An 18,975-nucleotide genomic window follows, 5' to 3' on the forward strand; every position below is an offset into this window, starting at 1 on the left:
TCTACTAACTGATATTTGGGGACCACAGCACTATTCCACACCTTATTTGGAAGAGACCAGATGGAGACTGACTTATGTGGCTAGAAATAAATCTGTGTTAGATTACATTGAGTAAGCAAGGAAAAACAGTGTTTGGGATATTATTTCTTCAAAACCTTGGAGGCCAAGCTAATAATACACATCACTTTTACAAAATGGTCAATATTGAACTATGTATTATTAAACAGAATTAAATATGTTAAGAATGTAGCATCAGAGGAAGAGTATAAATAGCATTAATAAATATGAAATTATCCTATGAAGTAGGACACACAACAGCAATGGACTTAAGTGAAAGATGCATGAAAGTAGGAAGAACAGCCTAGCTATTCGTATCCTGGGCTCCAGACAGGCAGCCCTGAACCAGTCAGGCAAGACAAACGATACCAAGTAACCCTAAAGTGTGACTTTAAGCAACACAGAAGTTACAGCAACTGAGGGGGGAAGATAGAAGCAATTGGATAAACATGACAAAAATAAGACAAAATGTGAAAGAACTTTGAAAACATTTTATCACCATACTAGTATGATTATCACTGTATTGTTTAGTACTATTTCATCTTGGGTGGCCTCAATAAATAAAGAGAAACATCAGAACCTCAGCAGAGCGATAAGCAGCAGCTCTCCCAACACCACCCCTCCCAAAGCGGGGTGAACAACTGTAGACCAATCAGCAGTGTTTCTGGTTACTCAGTAGGGAAACAATTGTGGGTCAGAGTCAACTCAAGGATTAACCAGAGCTCCCACTCTGCCAGACACTGCCATAGAAGATGAGGTACAAAGAAGACTAATACACTGGGAAGTTCATTCTCTTTAGCTTTACAGATAAGCCTCCCCACCACCTCCAAACACTAATTAAGATGACATCCTATGTGTCAGTGTCAGGAGAGGCATGTTCCTAGGTTCCCACCAGATCAATTGTAGTGAATCCTAAAGGTTTTGGAAAATGGAGCCAGGACGTAGGTTAAGAGAATGCCAAATTTTAGTTTTTAATTAACATAAAATTTGGCAGTAACGTTTTTAAAAAATAATTATCTTGTGAATAGGACTTCAAAACTGAATGTACTTTGCCAAAACTTTAGCATATTTCAAAATTTCCTTTCGGGGCCTGGTATTACAAACCAAGGCAAATAAGATCCACTTTCATCAGACCTTCTCCAACTTGTTGTACTTCCTCAGGTTTTTGTCTTTCACTGTGCTCTTTCATATTCTGAATAAAGTGACACTTTAGGACTCTCTTTTTCCTTTCAAAACAAGACTCATTCCATTACCTTACATGCTCTCTTCTTCCTGCCCTTAATGTGGTCTTAGCTCCCATATTAATTACAACTTTTAACCAATTTAATAAGTTCTGTTTCATAGGAAAACTGGAGGTAGATTATTGAGAACTGTCATATGCAAGCATTTTAGCCGATGAATAAAGCTCATAAGTCCACATAACACAAGTCTCTACAGCCACACACATTCCTTTCACACCTTCTGAAAGTGGCAAAAATGAACATGTATATTAACATGACCCAAAAGGATAGCCATTCTATAGCATACAAAAGCAAGAAGCAAAAGTATATAAACTTAAAATTATGCTTTTATTAATCAGTGTTTCAGTATTCAACTTTTAAAATAATCTAGTTATCTAATGATTAATTAATAATTAATTTAATATTATCTTAGGGTTTTAAGTTACCTAAGGATTTTGGAATTATATTTAAATTTAGAGTATAAAACATAATTACTGTTGATATAAAAAGTTTGTCTTAATAAGTTATTTTAGTGAACACAAATTAACATTTTTCATAAACTTATATTTTCTAGCAATAATGCTAGTTTATTTAGTGAGTAAATCAATATAAGTAGTTTAGGAAGTTCAGATTAGCTAATCTCTTCATGAGAAAACAAATCTACATGTTATTCTTAAAATGTGTAGTTATTTTACTTAACACTGATAAATCAGAGAAAAGACATATAATTGCCTTCTTTTCTTAAACCAAAATTATTAATCCAGGCTGATTTCTCCAAAGACTCACCTTAATTATATAAACTTGGATTTTTCAAATGTTTCTAAGCTAGCAGTTTTTGTAAGAAGGACTTTTTTGTTTTTAAAGTTTAGCACACTTAAAACATTAGAAATTCTGGGCTTTTTTTTTTTTAATTTGGGGGATTTATGCAAGTGCATATGTACGTCTGTAGACCAATCAGAACAAAGTTCCTTTAATTTAAGAGGCATTACAATGGAATTTATTAATACCCTACAGAGTAGGAAAACATTTTACTTTTACTCAGCAAAATATAAAGGCTGTTATAAATTATAGACACAGACACTTAGAAAGCTTATAGCTTCAGCTTTACAACCTCAACCCCAGGTTGAAAGTAAACACAGACACACAAGTTCAGATCTCAAAAAGCTGTTCTTCCCAGTGGGCACAACATTCTTAATCAATCTGAGCTCACAAAGGACAAATGAAAAGACTAAAATACTGGATTCTTTGTCATCTCACTTCTAATGGAGACTAGATAGCCATCATTCAACAGGTATCACCAAATGGTTAGGCCATAAAACCAAATTCTCAATCATTGCTACCAATGCAGAATAACTTAGCTATGCATAAATCAGAAACAAAAACAAATTTTTTTTAAAAAATCAGTAAAAAGAAAAAACAGACAGTGGTTAGTTCTATAACTGCTTTGGATTTACTCTAAGAGCCAATAAAACAACCCATGAGGTACATACACTTCCTTAGCCATAAAGTTTGGCTCCATCACATGAGTTCACTTGAGCATCTCTGTGGAAACTTGAGATTTCCTACGTTAAAGTATACTTTTCAAAAACAGAAAACCATGTCTCCTGTGCAAATATAAAATGAACATTTGTCAAAGTTTTATTCAACTCATTAATTAATGAACGAACAAGTAAGATGCTAAAACCAATTCTAAGAGTACATGCGAAAGTAGAAGTATATTCATTTTAAAAATTAGGGTAGGACTGCAGAGTTAGATGCAAAACTGTTTAATATCTTACAGAACAATAAGTCACAACGTGTGGGGTTATCTGGTGTATCAGATAGAAATTATTGCATATCAGCCAGACAAAAATCTACCTGTTACCCAACCCCCCGCCCCTACAGAATTATAAAATAGCCCAGTCAACATAAAGTCAAGCTCAGCGAAGGTGTTCTTTCATGAACACCTTGGTAAATTCTTGCCTATTTCCAAGTTTTGGATAATTTTTCTCATAGGAGTGAGATATTGCAAATATTGCATGGGACATACTTATATTAAAAATTTATTCGTTTATCTGCAATTCTTTTTTTTTTTTTTTTTTTTTTTTTTTGCGGTACGCGGGCCTCTCACTGCTGTGGCCTCTCCCGTTGCGGAGCACAGGCTCTGGACGCGCAGGCTCAGCGGCCATGGCGCACGGGCCCAGCCGCTCCGCGGCATGTGGGATCCTCCCGGACGGGGGCACGAACCGGTGTCCCCTACATCGGCAGGCGTACTCTCAACCACTGCGCCACCAGGGAAGCCCCTGCAATTCATTTTTAACTGGGAATCCTGTATTTATCTTTTAACCCTAATAACAAGTCAACAACAACTTTACCTAGTCTGCACAGTTCCGTTGCCAACAACGTATCTCTTAAATTTGTGCCTGGCTTCATATTCTTGCGTAGATGATAAATATTAAGCGGTATTTCTACAGCGCTTCTATTCTTTATATTTACCACTGGGGGGCGCATATAACTCACAGTCTACCGGATGCCACGTGGTGAAGAGCGTTTCAACACCCCATCCACTAGGGGACCGTTCGGGAGCCTCTCAGATTTCACAACAAGGCTCTGATCACGTGCTCACTAATCATTTGTGCGCACGCGTACAACTGCTCCCAGGCCCGATCCAAACTGCGCAGGCGTAAGAGAGTGAGCGCGCAGGCGTAAGAGAGTGAGCGCGCAGGCGTAAGAGTGAGCGCGCAGACGCCATTGGTAGGACTCACGGAAAAGGGAAAGGTGGGGGATGGAGCCGCTGGGAGCTCAGACATTCTGAGGCTGTGGACTGGAAGCCGCTAGAACGCTCTCCGGGCTGCGCATCCTGCATATTTGACGCTCCGTGGAGATGCCCAGCCGAGGTGCGCAACCCGAGGACGGCTCCGGGCTGGTCCCTACCGACAACTCCTCCCAGCACAAGGAAGATCTCAGCAGCAAGGTGTGTGTGGGACAAGGTGACAAGGTCCCCAGGTTCGGGACGGGGCGCCGCTCTCCCCCCGCCGGAGAAGATTCACGGCGGCCGCGTGGCCTGGTCTCGGCTTTGTCCCGCTGTTTTGACAGCTACAGTTAAAGGGAGACCTTGAAACTTGCCCCAATATTAGACCCAGTTGGCAGTAGGGCGGGGGTTTAGTTGTTTTGTTTTTCAAATTATGAATTTTTTAAAGTTTTATTTTAAAAATTATCGTACAGTAAAATTTGACCCTTTTTTCTTTTCTCTAAATTTAACACGTGTAAATTTGTGTGACCACCACCACAATTGGGATACAGAACAGTTCTATGACCCCAAAAGACTCCCTTTATAGCTGTGCTCTCCCCAACCCAGAACCTCGGGCAACCCCTGATCTGCTCTGCGTCACGAGTTTTATCCTTTCCAGAACATCATGTAGATGAAATCACAGCGTATGCGTCTCTTACTCAACATGTCTTTGAGATTCATAATTGCTTTTTTTCTTTAAAAACAAAAAACAGGTACAAAGTTTATTATTAGAGACGTAGCACAACAACAAGTGGGAGAGCACACGGAGAAACGGTTTAGTTAACGTAGAGGCAGGGCAGAGATGCACACCCGGAGAGCAAGGGTGTGGATGTCCCCCCGTAATGAGGAGGAGCGCAGTAAAGAGGTGGTGAAGTCGTTTATATAGGGCAGTTCTTCCAGGTCTTTGTTTACCTTTGGCCCATTATCTGGTTTCTTTTTCCACACCTGACCTGCCCTAGGATCCTCCCCAACATGCGTGCGCAACTTTTTTCCAAGATGGATTACAGCCCAGAGGCCTATGGGACGGCCATCACATATTATGGGGTGGTGCCCCCTCCTTTTTGACCCCCAAGGAGCCTTTCTGCGCATGTGCAATGTTTCCCTTGCCCCAAGGATGGGAAATGTATGACCTCTTGATCTTTTCACAGGGTTTAGTCCCACTCTGTCCCTGCCATAAAAATGTCCAATGTCCGGTTATTTACTCTTATTTCTGTTGCTGGTTTTTATATCGAGGTGCAGATAGACAAGAGTCCGGTCATAAATATGTAGTCCTGGAGCCCGTTTGTCTCTTGCTTCAGGAAATGTAAACAGGGAGCTGGTAATGAATGTCCAGTCTGGAGCCCATCTTCTTCTCACTCCAGGAAGTGTGAACAGGAGGCCAGTTGTATATGTCTAGCCTGGAGCCCATCTATCTCCTGCCTCAAATTCCCCCTGAGAGATGTGAACCCCAATACATCTTTATCGGGAGGTTGAAGGGCAAAGGTCTGTCTTCTGCAGCTTCTTCATGCTGGCATGGCGCTCGTAGACCCTACCTAGTTGGGGTCACAGAGCTCTCGTCCTGTCTCATTAAGGGGCCCAGGGTGACTTCTTTTGTTATTCCAAGGAGTGGCTGGAATCTGCATCACCGTCATCTTGTCTGGGAAACCGTTGTGTCCTTAGAAAGAACAAACTAGACAAGTAGATTAATAAAAGGCAGGGGCCAAAGATCAGTAAAAGAATTATTGTAACCGGGGGCCCAAGCAGGAGTAAGAACCAGGTTACATTTGATAGCATTACTTTAACTGTAGTCCAGATAGTGTCAGCGCTTGGGTTACCCTGTCCAAAGGAATGAAGCCATTGAGCACGGTCATAAAACTTTTTGATGTCTTTTTCTACTAACCCGGTGTTATTGATGTAGGTGTGACAGACCTAGTTAGTAGTTGGAGGAGTGACAACCTGGACGTTAACAGACAAAATAGATCTCATTTCTCTTCAGGAGATAAAGCCTGAAACCCAATCTGGACCTGACGCTTTGGGGTGACTTGTAGCCAGATAGACAGTTGTCTAGTTTCATTTAAGTAGGTTTTAACTTTTAATGTGGTATTAACACATAGATAACAGGTGCTATTGGTCTGAAAATTTTCTCCTTAATAGCCAAAGCAGATGTTACCATTAATGATGTTAGTGTTTTCCTAGGTATGAGAAGATGTAAGAACTTGGGCTCATAAAATCTTTTTCTGAAAATATCTGACAATCTGAAGGGCTGTCCTACCAGTTTTTCCCAGAGCACAGAGTGCCTCATTTCTTTTTCTTTTTTAAAAAATATGTATTTATTTATTTATTTATTTATTTATTTTTGGCTGTGTTGGGTCTTCGTTGCTGCGCGTGGGCTTTCTCTAGTTGCAGCGAGCAGGGGTTACTCTTCGTTGTGGTGCGCAGGCTTCTCACTGCAGTGGCTTCTCTTGTTGCGGAGCATGGGCTCTAGGCTCCCGGGCTTCAGTAGTTGCAGCACGCAGGCTCAGTAGTTGTGGCTCGTGGGCTCTAGAGTGCAGGCTTAGTAGTTGTGGAGCATGGGCTTAGTTGTTATACGGCATGTGAGATCTTCCCGGACCAGGGGTTGAACCCGTGTCCCCTGCACTGGCAGGCGGATTCTTAACCACTGCGCCACCAGGGAAGTCCCCCAGAGTGCCTCATTTCTGATCTCCACCCTGAACTCCTTTCCCGGGGTGTTGAAGGTCAGCAGCTGCAGTGGCCATGATTTAGTCCTTGTAGAGGTAGATGGCAAGGGTCAGTTACCAGTCGGCAGGGCCCCTTCATGGTCATAAATTTAACCATGGTTTGGGGGGCATTTCATGACCATTTCGTCCCACAGTGCTAGGAATGCGCATTCCGGGGTCTGGCAAAGATTTCGTTGACAGGCCACTCAATGTGGTGTTACTGGACTAGGCCCTGTTAACAGTAGCCAAAAACCTCTGGACCACCTGTCTTACTAATTCCTTAGGGTCCAGGTAAATATTCCCTCTTGTTGTCTTCCCATATTTAGAGTTACACTATTAAAATCATTGATCTCATATGGAACTATGTATCATCATTTTATCAGAGGCTCAGTCACACATTTGATGATGTAATAAGCAACAATTTTGTAAAACAGGCAATATAGAAAACAATAGGGCTAGCAGTACTAGTAAGGTCATAAGTAAGAATTTAAGTCAAGAACTTCCATTAGGTGTTGCCCAGTATATATCCAGGTTATCTGACTTAGTCTGTTCTGTACCAATCCTTATCTTTCAGGGAAATTATATATTGGCATTGTTCATAAGGCACTTGCCCCAATTTTTTGGTGTAATTAGACTGATTATCCTTAGTATGATTTAATTGTTCCCAGCATAGAGGAGCTGATAAAGCTACTGGGAACCTAAGAGTTTCCAGTCTCAGGAGGGAGCAGGTAGAGAGGAAGATAAATGTTTTAATTTTACCCACAGGTGTAAATTACCAAATTGTTGTAAACCATAAATAACTTGAGGAGAAGAGCTTCTTTGTATCTTCAGCTCCCGGGTTTCAGCACCATCTGATCTCGGAGCTGCAGCAGTGAGTGATGGCGTGAAGCAAGATCTTACTTAATTCCTTGCCCAGGACTTGAACCTGGGGAGCCTGGATGAAAACCAGGGATCCCAGCCACCACAGTCCCTGGCTCTTGCCCCCAGTGAAAAATGCATTTCTCACGGAGGCAAAACTGTAAAAACAGGTACAAAGTTTATTATTAGAGACATAGCACAACAAGTGGGAGAGAACACAGAGAAAGTTTGTTTAGTTAAGATAGAAGCAGGGCAGAGACGCACACCCAGAGAGCAAGGGTGTGGGCCTCCTCCCTAATGAGGAGGAGCCTGGTTTGGGTTTTTTCTATGTACTCTTCTAATACTTTTAGAAATACTGCTCACCTTAGATCTGCTGCCTGTATTCTCTGTCTCAGAAAATGTCAGCACCGTCCATCCAGTTGTCCAGGCCAGTAACGTGGGAGCCAAACTTTATGTACGTCAGGAAGCCCTATCAGTTTTATTTTTGAGGCCCATCTGAAATACGTGCCTTTATCACCATGTACACTCTTAACCATCCTAAACCAGCCACTTTCATCCACCGTAGGGAATCCTGCAAAGGTTTCCTAACTGGCCTCTCCTCAGCCATTGTTGCCTTCTTCCAGTATGTCCTTCACTTTAGCCAGAGCTACGTTCCTAAAATGGGTATCTGATTATCACTCTTCTGCCCCTCCCCCCCAAAAGGGAGCCAGTATAATATAAATCTTAACTTCCATAAGCAGGAAAAAAAAAAAACTTTAAAAATAAATTTGAGATGAGGATGGCTATAGCCTTTGAGGTAATAGATGTCCTAGATAATACTTTGGTTCTGTCCCACACTGACAGTGGCATCTTGGGCAAGTCTCTAATCCCTCCATCACAGTTTCCTTGTCTGAAGTACTAAAGTATACCTGCCATTCCTAAAATGAATGGGAAAGTGCTGTTCAAACATAAGCCTCCAGGAGGTTGTACAAATTCAATCCTGGAATTCAACTCAATCTCTAGTCAGTTACTACAGTGACCGTCAGCTGGAGAGCAGAAGGGTACATACACATCTGTGAGGAATGAATTTTCAAACCACACATGGCCCACTCTGATTACTACCATAGCTTGCCACTTACACTGATGTACAACGGATCCTTGAGGCTTCCGAGGTAGGCCAAAATTATAAAATATGCTTTTAGAGGCTCTAGTGATACTATGTAATCAATCATGTTCACAATAAAGCTACCATTACTGAAAAGAGTTTAAAAGAAACTTAGTTTCCACTTAGTTGAGCCCTCTTCTACTAATAAAAAGTGAGACCTAGTTCAACAGTGCCAGCCCTGTGCTAACCTTTGAGATGTAAAGCAAAGATGGAAAGTGATGGGTTGTACTACCCCAGGTAGGGCACTTACTGCTACTTGTTCCCTCTGAATGTCTGGCTGTACCATTTAGTACATAAATCATGAAAAGCATGGGAATGGGGGTGGGGGGTTGAGTAACCCACTCTTCATTCCATTTGTTTTTTTTTTTTTAAGCTAAAATATAATTTAAAAGAAATCATTGAAAAATTGGTATTACTTTTGGGTTTTGGTGCATACTGTCTTTTTTTTTTTTTTTTTTGGTACGTTCTCTATTTTAAATAAAAGATGTAAATCTTAGTAACTATGGCTCTTGCCTGAATATGAATGCTGGTTACCAACACCCTGTCTGGGCTCAGTGAGCCATCTAACACTTTGTAAGTCTAATCACTGTTTCTTCCCTCAGCTTTCCCCCACCTGCACTTCCACACAGCTGCTGTTGAAAAGAATCTATATATTCACAGACTGCCCATTTGGACAATCAATACTTATCCCATGTCTTTAATTTTAAAGGGCCCTCATTGAGCATACTTTGATAACCTCTGATTTAAGAATGTTTTCTTATTTTAATAGATTAAAGAACAAAAAATTGTTGTGGATGAACTTTCTAACCTGAAGAAGAACAGGGTGAGTTATTAGAGTTATTTCAAACAGTATGTGGGAGGGTTTGATTATATCTTATTAACTATATACAAAAGTTATAAGAACTACATATAAGATTTATATTACATTAAAATTTACAAGGTTTCAGCATCTTTTTAGTTAAATTGCAAAAATGAAGTGTCTGTGATTTTTTTTAATATATATCATATATAGATATCTACATATTAACCATAGCTGTTGATAATCTTTTCCCCATCATATGCAATTGACATTACCTTTGAACCAAATGATATTAATTGTGCTATGTTATCTTGCAGCCATAGTCACTAATGGTATTTATTTTATACTTGAATTGGTGTTTTCTTTTGAAATAAATGAACTTTAAATCTATTGAGAAGAGTAGAAACTATTCAAGTGAATGTGAATAATTGTTTAAAAAAAAAAAGATAAATGCTTCCCCTTTCTTCCCCCCCACCCCAGGTTTTTTACTCAAAGCTTCCAAATCTTTAACATGGTTATTTAACTCCATTTCCATTAACATATTCACAAACAAGCAAGCTACTGTTTCATGGGTCATTATACTGCCAAAACATATATTTTAAAGTTAAATGATTTGAGCCCTTTAAAGCATTGTAGAGATTACGTGGTAACTGACATGTTAGACATTTCTGATACAGGTACGGTACAATTGATACAAACTTTCTAGAGGGCAAATTGGCATAATGTATCAAAGTCTTAAAGCTATGTAACATTTTGATCCAGCTGTTCCATTTATAGGAATTGATACCTAAGAAAGTATCATGAGAGTGCAAAAAAATTTAGGTACAAAGACATTCATCTCAACGTTGATTTATAATGGTGAAAAGTTGGAAACACTTAAATGACCAAATAAACTGAAATATTACTAAAGAAAAATGGTATTATAGTAAATGCAGAGAAAAAAGAGTTTTACCTCAGTGTTAATGGTAGCAATTTCTAGATAGTTGGATAATGGGTGAGTTCTGTTTGTTTATCTGTATTTGCTAAGGTATTGTTCTGAACATGTTACTGAAGTTCAAGAATAAGCAATAATAGGGTTCAGAGTTTTGACATCTACTTTTTAGAATAAATCATGATATTAGCCTAAATTATGTTTTGCAGAAAGTATATAGGCAGCAGCAGAACAGCGACATATTCTTTCTTGCAGACCGAACAGAAATGCTTTCTGAAAGCAAAAGTAAGTTTTTTTGGTACATTATATAGAAACACACAGAAATTCTTTTGTGGGCTTTCTGTAGAAATTCATGATGGTGCCTAAATTATACTGTCTACATCTCAATGTTTAAACATATATCTAAAGATGGGATGGTGGTATACCTGTTAATAAAATTAATGCAGTAGTTTGGTTTTTTTCAAGTTAGCCTTCCAAGGATGAGTCAACAGTAAAAATAAAATCAGATTTAAAAAATATAAGATGTGTTAGGAAGCGATAATAATTAACGTAAGCTTTAGAGTTTTAGAGAGATCTAGGTATGAAATATTTTTCTACCTTTGTGATTTTGAGTGAATCACTTTGAGCCTCCAAAGTCTTACGGGATTTAAATAAAATGATACATATATTTAATGTGCATAGCCCTATGCCTGGGTCAAAATAAGCATTTAACAAACAGAAACAAGTTCCCTAAATACTAAACATTCTTCATTAGAAGCCTGTTGTAAATTATTATTCAAACTAACGTAGTACATATACTCATATGTTTTGATCTTGGAAAATAACCTGTTTTGCCCTTTGAATTACTAGGTAAAGGTTCAAGAATTTTTATTTCACTTAGTATGTCTTCTCCCTTCCCCCACAGATACATTGGATGAGCTGAGGAAAGAATACCAAGAAATAGAAAACTCAGAGAAGACCAAAATCAAGAAATAGTCAACTTGATTTTACATAGCAATGTGTGGCATTTGTTGTGCAGTAAGCTTTTCTGTTGAGCATTTCAACAAAGATTTGAAAGAGGATTTACTGTGTAATCTTAAACGGCGGGGACCCAACAGTAGTAAACAGTTGTTAAAGTCTAATGTTAACTACCAGTGTTTATTTTCTGGTCATGTCCTTCACTTAAGAGGTGTGTTGACTGCCCAGCCTGTTGAAGATGAAAGAGGCAATGTATTCCTGTGGAATGGAGAAGTCTTTAGTGGAATAAAGGTTGAAGCTGAAGAGAATGATACCCAAATAATGTTTAATTATCTTTCCTCTTGTAAGAATGAATCTGATATTTTGTCACTCTTCTCAGAAGTCCAAGGTCCTTGGTCTTTTATATATTATCAAGCATCTAGTCATTCTTTGTGGTTTGGTAGGGATTTTTTTGGTCGTCGTAGCTTGCTTTGGCATTTTAGTAGTTTGGGCAAGAGTTTCTGCCTCTCTTCGATTGGCGCCCAAACATCTGGAGTGGCCAATCAGTGGCAAGAAGTTCCAGCATCTGGAATTTTCAGAATTGATCTCAAGTCTGCTTCCATTTCCAAAGCTGTTGTTTTAAAATGGTATCCTTGGAAATACAACTCTAGGGAGGATGTTATCAAAGAATGTGTTAATAGCCTAACTCAAATTTCAGCAGATTTGCCAACATTTGTATCAGTGGCAGCAAATGAAGCCAAACTGTATCTGAAAGAACCTGTTGTCCCTTTAAATATGATTTTGCCAGAAGCCGCATTTGAGATCCATTGCAGTAGCATTTCCAGCGTCCCACCGTCAAGAGAGACCCTTCAGGTCTTTCTTACTGATGGACACATGAAGGAAGTAGTCCAGCAGTTCATTGATGTCCTGAGTATCGCAGTCAAGAGACGTGTCTTGTGTTTACCTAGGGATGAAAACCTGACACAAAGTGAAGTTTTGAATACTAGTAACAGGAAAGCAAATGTTGCAATCCTATTTTCTGGGGGAATTGATTCCATGGTTATCGCAGCGCTTGCTGACCGTCATATTCCTTTAGATGAACCAATTGATCTTCTTAATGTGGCTTTCATGACTAAAGAAAAGACCATACCAGCTGGTTTTAACAAAAAAGGGAGAAAAGAGAAAAATAATTGTGAAAAACGCTCTGAAGAATCCTCTAAAAATGTCACTGCTGCTGCTGCCACTAATCCTGGTGAACAATTCAACGTACCAGATCGAATCACAGGAAGAGCAGGGCTAAAGGAACTACAAGCTGCCAACCCTTCCCGGATTTGGAATTTTGTTGAAATTAATGTTTCTCTGGAAGAACTGCAAAGATTAAGACGAACTCGAATATCCCACTTAATTCAGCCCTTGGATACAGTGTTGGATGACAGCATTGGCTGTGCAGTCTGGTTTGCTTCTGGAGGAGCTGGTTGGTTAGTGATCCAAGATGAAGCAAAACCATACCAGAGTAGTGCAAAGGTATGACACGGTATTTCTATTCAGGATTTCTGAGACCTAACTTTGACCCTTAAAGCTTTTAGCATTTAAGTTGCAAGAATATAGCGTATTTCAGTTGCATTTAAACTACAACACAAAGTATATGACTTTGTAAAAATTGGGCCTAGTTTACTATTTTATGACTTTGCCTTACGGCTTTTCTCTGAAAATGTTATCTTTGGGGTTATCATTTCTTAAGCTTGACTTTTATCTTAGTTATTTTCCTTACTGTATAGTAGATAACGTTTTTTATCTGGATTTCTTTAAACCTTTATAGGTAGTTCTTACTGGAATTGGTGCAGATGAGCAGCTCGCAGGTTATTCTCGTCATCGTGTCCGCTTCCAGACACACGGGCTGGAAGGACTGAATAAGGAAATCGCGATGGAACTGGGTCGAATTTCTTCTAGAAATCTTGGTCGTGATGACAGAGTTATTGGTGATCATGGAAAAGAAGCAAGGTAATTCCTATTATCTATCTGAGGGCTTTTGGGTAATCTTGTACAGACAATAGACTGTAAAAGGAGATTTTTAGGTTCCTTTTTCTTTGGGGACTTGTTCAAATGAATAACAGTAGCAGCAATATCTTGGCTTTATATTACAAACACAGTCGGTCAGAAGCAAAGCTGGAGAAGAGCCAGAGGAACAGTTTTTCCAGAACTCATTCTCCAAGAAATGGCTTTTCAGTAATTTTCAGATACGATACAATGACATGATTGCTTTTAAGACTACAGTGAAAGACTGTAAAACTTGAGGTAGTGAAATACTGAGAGAAGGTGTGTAAGGGGCATTGTTTTGTTTCAGATGTTTGCTTTCCTCCCAGTAAGGGCATAGTCCTACTCCCAAGCTTTCTCCTCCAGTGTTACAGAGTCTGACTTCGTCTCTACAGACATTTCTGTCTGTACAGGCATACCTGGAGATACTGCAGATTCAGTTCCAGATCACCGCAAAAAAGCGAGTCACGTGAATTTTTTGGTTTCCCAGCACATACAAAAGCTATGTTCACACTGTACTGTAGTCTGTTAAGTATGCAGCAATGTTATGTCTAAAAGCAAAATGTATATACCTTAATTTAAAAATACAAAACAAAAAGCAATGACAAGGTAACATCAGAGATCACTGATCACATATCACCATAACAAATATAATAATGAAAATTTTGAAATATTGCGAGCATTTCCAAAATGTAACACAGAAACGTGAAATGAGCAAATGCTGTTGGAAAAATGACACCACTGATAGACTTTGCTCATCGCAGCGTTGCCACAAACTTTCAGTTTGTAAAAAAAATAATAATAACGCAGTATCTATGAAGCACAATAAAACAAGGTGTGCCTTTATAGATCCATACTGATTTAAATGGTGGTTCCGGTACTGGATTCCCCTCTGTCATATGTTTTTTTTTGGCGGTACGTGGGCCTCTCATTGTTGTGGCCTCTCCCGTTGCGGAGCACAGACTCTGGACGTGCAGGCCCAGCAGCCATGGCTCACGGGCCCAGCCGCTCCGCGGCATGTGGGATCTTCCCAGACCGGGGCATGAACCCGTGTCCCCTGCATCGGCAGGCGGACTCTCAACCACTGCGCCACCAGGGAAGCCCCATATGTTTTTTGAACACAGTTTAGTCATATGTTGCAGATTACCTAAAAGTTTCAGAGATCAAGCCACTTTCATGTGTATATTCTTTTTTAATCTTAGGTGTTTGTGTTTACCTACAACATATTTCTGATGATACTAAACAAGTGCTTGAATACAACTTTTTAAAGCATTAAGGATAAAAGAAGATGTTTCATTTAATTATAAAAAGCAGAAATTTGTTCAAGTAGGTTAATTTATTAAGTGATGGTTTTATTACAAGGGTACGAGCATGCAAGAACAAGGAGTCCAAATAAGCTTCGTGGGAATTGGAGCATCATAATACACGAACCCTGAGACTTCATTGTTTCTTGTCTCTACCTTGTCATTCCTGTGTTGCCAGTTCTGACATGTAAAATTATCATAATTTTCAAAATTTCATTATAAAGAAATAAGTAATGCCACAATACAGAGTGTGTAAAATGTTTTCCTTTTGAAGGGTATATGTGTAAGAGAGAGAGAAAGAGAAATTCAGTCCATTATTTCAGCTAGGTCAGAGAAAAGGGAATTTATTTTACTCAGTAAAAACAGTTAATTCTAAAGACCCCCAGGACTTCCCTGGCGGTCCAGTGGTTTCAGACTCCGTGCTTCCACTGCAGGAGGCGTGGGTTCGATCTCTGGTTGGGGAACTAAGGTCCTATATGCCGCATGGTGCAGCCAAAAAATAAAAAAAATTTTAAAAAGACCCCTTCCATGACATCCTTGGGTAAAAATGGATGTGAAGGATGTTTAAAACAGCAAATGAGAATTGTAATTTAATAAATACCATTATAGTGGCTAGATTTAAACCGATTTATTATGGATTTTGGCATAATAATTGTAATCTATTAGCTTCTCTTATTTAAATTTGCTTTCACAATTCATTTTTTTTTTTTTTTTTTTTTTTTTGTTTTTGTTTTTTCAATTTCTTTTATTTTTTTACATTTCTAACCATCCGTCAATTATTCCATAACAAGGCAGTATCACAGGATGACTGAACGTAGGCTCCAGAAATCAGGGTTTGAATTCCAGCTCCATCAATTACTGGTCATCTTGGTCAATTTCCCTGTGCCTTAGTTTTCTCATCTACACAGTGAGGGTAGTAACAGTACCTTTCTCACAGCTTGCTGTGAGTATTAAGTAATACTCGCAAAGCACTTAGAGAGTGCCCAGTAAAGTACAAACATTCTTAATATATGTTATTCATTATTATTATTATTCCACACATTACCATTAACTTGAGGTTTTTCAACATATGTTCATCGATTTTTTTCTCTTTATTAATTCTTGTTTGGAATGATCTTGGAGGCACTGACTGTTGAAGATGATGAGAAGCTAATGATCCCCCTCCACACCAACGTCTTGGTACCTTGGCCAACTTTAAATAGGTCTCGCCAAGAAAAGGTGTTGGGCTTCCCTGGTGGTGCAGTGGTTGAGAGCCCACCTGCCGATTCAGGGGACACGGGTTCGTGCCCCGGTCTGGGAAGATCCCACATGCCGCAGAACGGCTGGGCCCGTGAGCCATGGCCGCTGAGCCTGCGCATCCAGAGCCTGTGCTCCCCCACGGGAGAGGCCACAACAGCGAGAGGCCCATGTACGGCAAAAAAAAAAAAAAAGGTGTTAATAGCAAATGGCAAAGTATCAATAGCAGATTAAAAAAAAAAACACTTCAGGTAGTAGTTATTCTCTTAAGCCTTAGAAATTAAAAGTAAAATTAAAAATAAAAATTGGTGACAGAGATATCCTTAAGAAGAAAATAGCTGAGAAATAAGCACTGAATCTACATATACTTTAAATGTTTTAAAGTATGCACCTTCTCATAAAATTTGTGTGGGGAGAAAATGAGACATATAAAAGCTATTTAGAATGTACTTTGGGTGTAATTATACAATTCCACTGTATTATTTTTTGCCATCAATTGCTCTCCCAACATCCCCTTTTCTATCATAATCACAAGAAGCAGCAGAAGTATCCAAAGAGTTAAAAGGGGGAATATCAGCCCCCAGCAATGTGTTCACTGGAACCATTTCCCTGCTGCTCTGTGTTTACAGGATTTTATTTGCATGGAAGAACTGCAGGAGCTCTGTATGATAGTGGCTCAGCTGCCGGCAGAGTTTAGGGTTCCTTTGATCCTCTTCACTCTGGAAGCTGTAGTCCTTCCTTTGTCTCAGATACGGAGAACAGGCTCGAAAAGTTGTTTTGCAAGCATCATCGAACAAAGTCCTGGTCCGAAGGGTGATGTCTATGAAGAAGGAGCCCAAGGCTTTCCCCTGGATCTTGCCCAGGATGATGGTCAGGGTCTTCAGGCTCTCGTGGATGACTTCAGAACTCACAGGGTCATACAGTCCATGCACCAGCAGGTCCAGGACAATCATTTTATACTTTCTCACCTTGTCCGGGGTCTCACAGGCCATAGTTCCCAGGCTTCTCATTGCCATATGACGCTTTTTAACACTGGGGTCCCAGGCTCTCTCTGCCAAGTTGAAAAACACATTCTTCAGAGGCTCCTGTTTCTGGAGCCTCAGTTTCCAAGAGCACACAATTCATTTTTATAAAATATTTTGTATAACAGATGCCTTTACCCTTTCTGATCTCTCTACTTAAGTTAGAATGAAATGTAATGAAATAGAAACACTAGTGTAATTGTATTGCATTTTGAGGAATTGGGAAGGAAGGGGGTGAGATTAGAGTATTTTAAATGAAAAAAAGAACAGAATTTGCTAGAAAATTAAGAAAGCCAAAAGAGCAGAAAGGTTTTTTTAATCTAATATTTTGTCCTGTTACACCAATTTAAGCATTTAAGCAATTAAATGTCGCCATTTAAGCAGTTTAAATGTAATTACAATTTTGATACCATAAAGTTTTGCCACAAGTAAATGTTTCACAAGTTCAGGAGAGCAGAGCCCTTCTATTATTGGTTTTGTATCCCTAAAGTTCAATATCTTTAGATAGTAAAGAGCAGACACAGATTGAATAATTAACTCAAGACCATGCTTATTTTCAAGGCATCTCCCAAGATATCTTGTGAAACAATTTGAAATTATTTCTTGACATCATAGGCTTAATTTGTTTATCTGTTGAGGGAAAATTTCTTTATATTTTAGCATATGTATTAAAATTAGACAAGTGTTGTGAAATAGTTTTTCATGTGATTAAATTTTAGCCATAAAATTGTATAAATAACTAGAATTTTTTTCTTTTTTTTGTGGTATGTGGCCTCACTGTTGTGGCCTCTCCTGTTGCGGAGCACAGGCTCCGGACGCGCAGGCTCAGTGGCCATGGCTCACGGGCCCAGCCGCTCCGCGGCATGTGGGATCTTCCCGGACCGGGGCACGAACCCGTGTCCCCTGCATCGGCAGGCAGACTCTCAACCACTGCGCCACCAGGGAAGCCCTAGAATATTTTTAATCTAGAAAAATAGTGCCCTCAAAAATAAATTTATACTATAAATATTAACATACTGAAGAAAATGCAAAAGAAATAATCACAACAGATTGATTTTTTTCTTTAATAGTAGTTATACTTTTTATTTTAGATTTCCTTTCCTGGATGAAAATGTTGTCTCCTTTCTAAATTCCCTACCGGTTTGGGAAAAGGCAAACTTGACTTTATCCCGTGGAATTGGTGAAAAACTAATTTTGCGTCTTGCGGCAGTGGAACTTGGTCTAACAACCTCTGCTCTTCTGCCGAAACGGGCCATGCAATTTGGATCCAGAATTGCAAAAATGGAAAAGAATAATGAAAAGGCGTCTGATAAATGTGGAAGGCTCCAAGTCATTTCCTTAGAAAACCTTTCTATTGAAAAAGAGATTAAAATGTAATATTTCACAGTGTAATAGCATTTACTGAATGATGATTTAAAAAAATACTCTGCTGCTTTATTATTGTATAATGTGGCTGTAAAATTCATTATGTGAATTTTTACTTTGTAGCGTAATATAACCAATTTAATCAAATTGATACTCCAGAGAAAGAGATTATACTTGAAAGAACAACCTGGATATTTTAAACTGTGGTATTAACATTGTTTTGAACTCTTACATGGTAATTTCCCACCAGCAACACTAAAAGAAGGCAGCTTGTATTGACTCTTCATGGTGGCTATATCCAGAAATAACTCAATTTGTTACTGTTTTTATTTAACAGATAAGAGAACTAAGGTTTAGAGAAGCTAAACAATTTGTTTGAGGTTCACACTCCTGAGAGACATGTGGTACATCTCTTTAGGCAGCTCACTGTCCCGCTCTGAGAACTTCTGGAGACTATTTTAAATATTCTCCTGTCCCACAGATCTCTAACCTCCTTCTCTTTAACCCATTCTCAGCTCATGACCTCGGCTTTTCACAGAGAAATCAAAGTCATCCAGCTAAGAACTGCTCAGCTTTCCAACCCAAAAGTTCTAACTTACCTGT

The 18,975-nt window shown here is 39.2% G+C and overlaps 4 protein-coding genes across 5 annotated transcripts in view; 3 read left to right on the forward strand and 1 right to left on the reverse strand.

Annotated features, from left to right (window-relative positions):
- The first annotated feature begins 3,988 nt into the window (after positions 1-3,988).
- On the forward strand, positions 3,989-11,596 carry ASDURF (ASNSD1 upstream open reading frame). Its single transcript, XM_081242603.1, has 4 exons — positions 3,989-4,230; positions 9,515-9,568; positions 10,685-10,760; positions 11,380-11,596. The coding sequence occupies exons 1-4, from the start codon at positions 4,141-4,143 to the stop codon at positions 11,448-11,450; spliced, it is 291 nt and encodes a 96-aa protein (XP_081098729.1). The 5' UTR covers positions 3,989-4,140; the 3' UTR covers positions 11,451-11,596.
- Positions 11,407-18,391, forward strand: ASNSD1 (asparagine synthetase domain containing 1; the record flags this gene model as incomplete). Of its 2 annotated transcripts, none has more annotated exons than XM_081242598.1 (3): positions 11,407-11,492; positions 13,231-13,412; positions 18,099-18,391. In XM_081242598.1, 3 exons carry the CDS (start codon positions 11,472-11,474, stop codon positions 18,382-18,384), a joined length of 489 nt encoding a protein of 162 aa, XP_081098724.1. In that variant the 3' UTR covers positions 18,385-18,391. The 2 variants fall into 2 exon arrangements, with proteins under 2 accessions (XP_081098724.1, XP_081098723.1); XM_081242597.1 differs by having other exon boundaries at positions 11,472-12,935.
- ANKAR (ankyrin and armadillo repeat containing) overlaps positions 13,327-18,975 on the forward strand; it is an 86,254-nt gene continuing 80,605 nt past the window's right edge. Inside the window, exon 1 of the mRNA XM_081242596.1 lies at positions 13,327-13,412. The gene's annotated coding sequence lies outside the window, so the exon portion shown is untranslated. The remainder of the gene's footprint in view (positions 13,413-18,975) is intronic.
- Positions 15,665-17,094, reverse strand: LOC308621774 (protein maestro-like; the record flags this gene model as incomplete). The annotated part of the gene is made up of 1 exon (XM_081242514.1): positions 15,665-17,094. A coding segment is annotated over one exon (486 nt), but the record flags the coding sequence as incomplete, so codon positions are not given.

This window comes from Mesoplodon bidens (genome assembly GCF_964165515.1).
Source record: "Mesoplodon bidens genome assembly, chromosome: 8".
Lineage (NCBI taxonomy): Eukaryota > Metazoa > Chordata > Mammalia > Artiodactyla > Ziphiidae > Mesoplodon > Mesoplodon bidens.

Excerpts from the sequence above, each read along its gene's own strand:
- ASDURF (XM_081242603.1), top strand. The coding sequence starts at position 4,141 with ATGCCCAGCCGAGGTGCGCAACCCGAGGACGGCTCCGGGCTGGTCCCT. Across the intron at positions 9,569-10,684 it reads CTAACCTGAAGAAGAACAGG|AAAGTATATAGGCAGCAGCA; the intron begins GTGAGTTATTAG and ends TATGTTTTGCAG. Across the intron at positions 10,761-11,379 it reads AATGCTTTCTGAAAGCAAAA|ATACATTGGATGAGCTGAGG; the intron begins GTAAGTTTTTTT and ends CTTCCCCCACAG.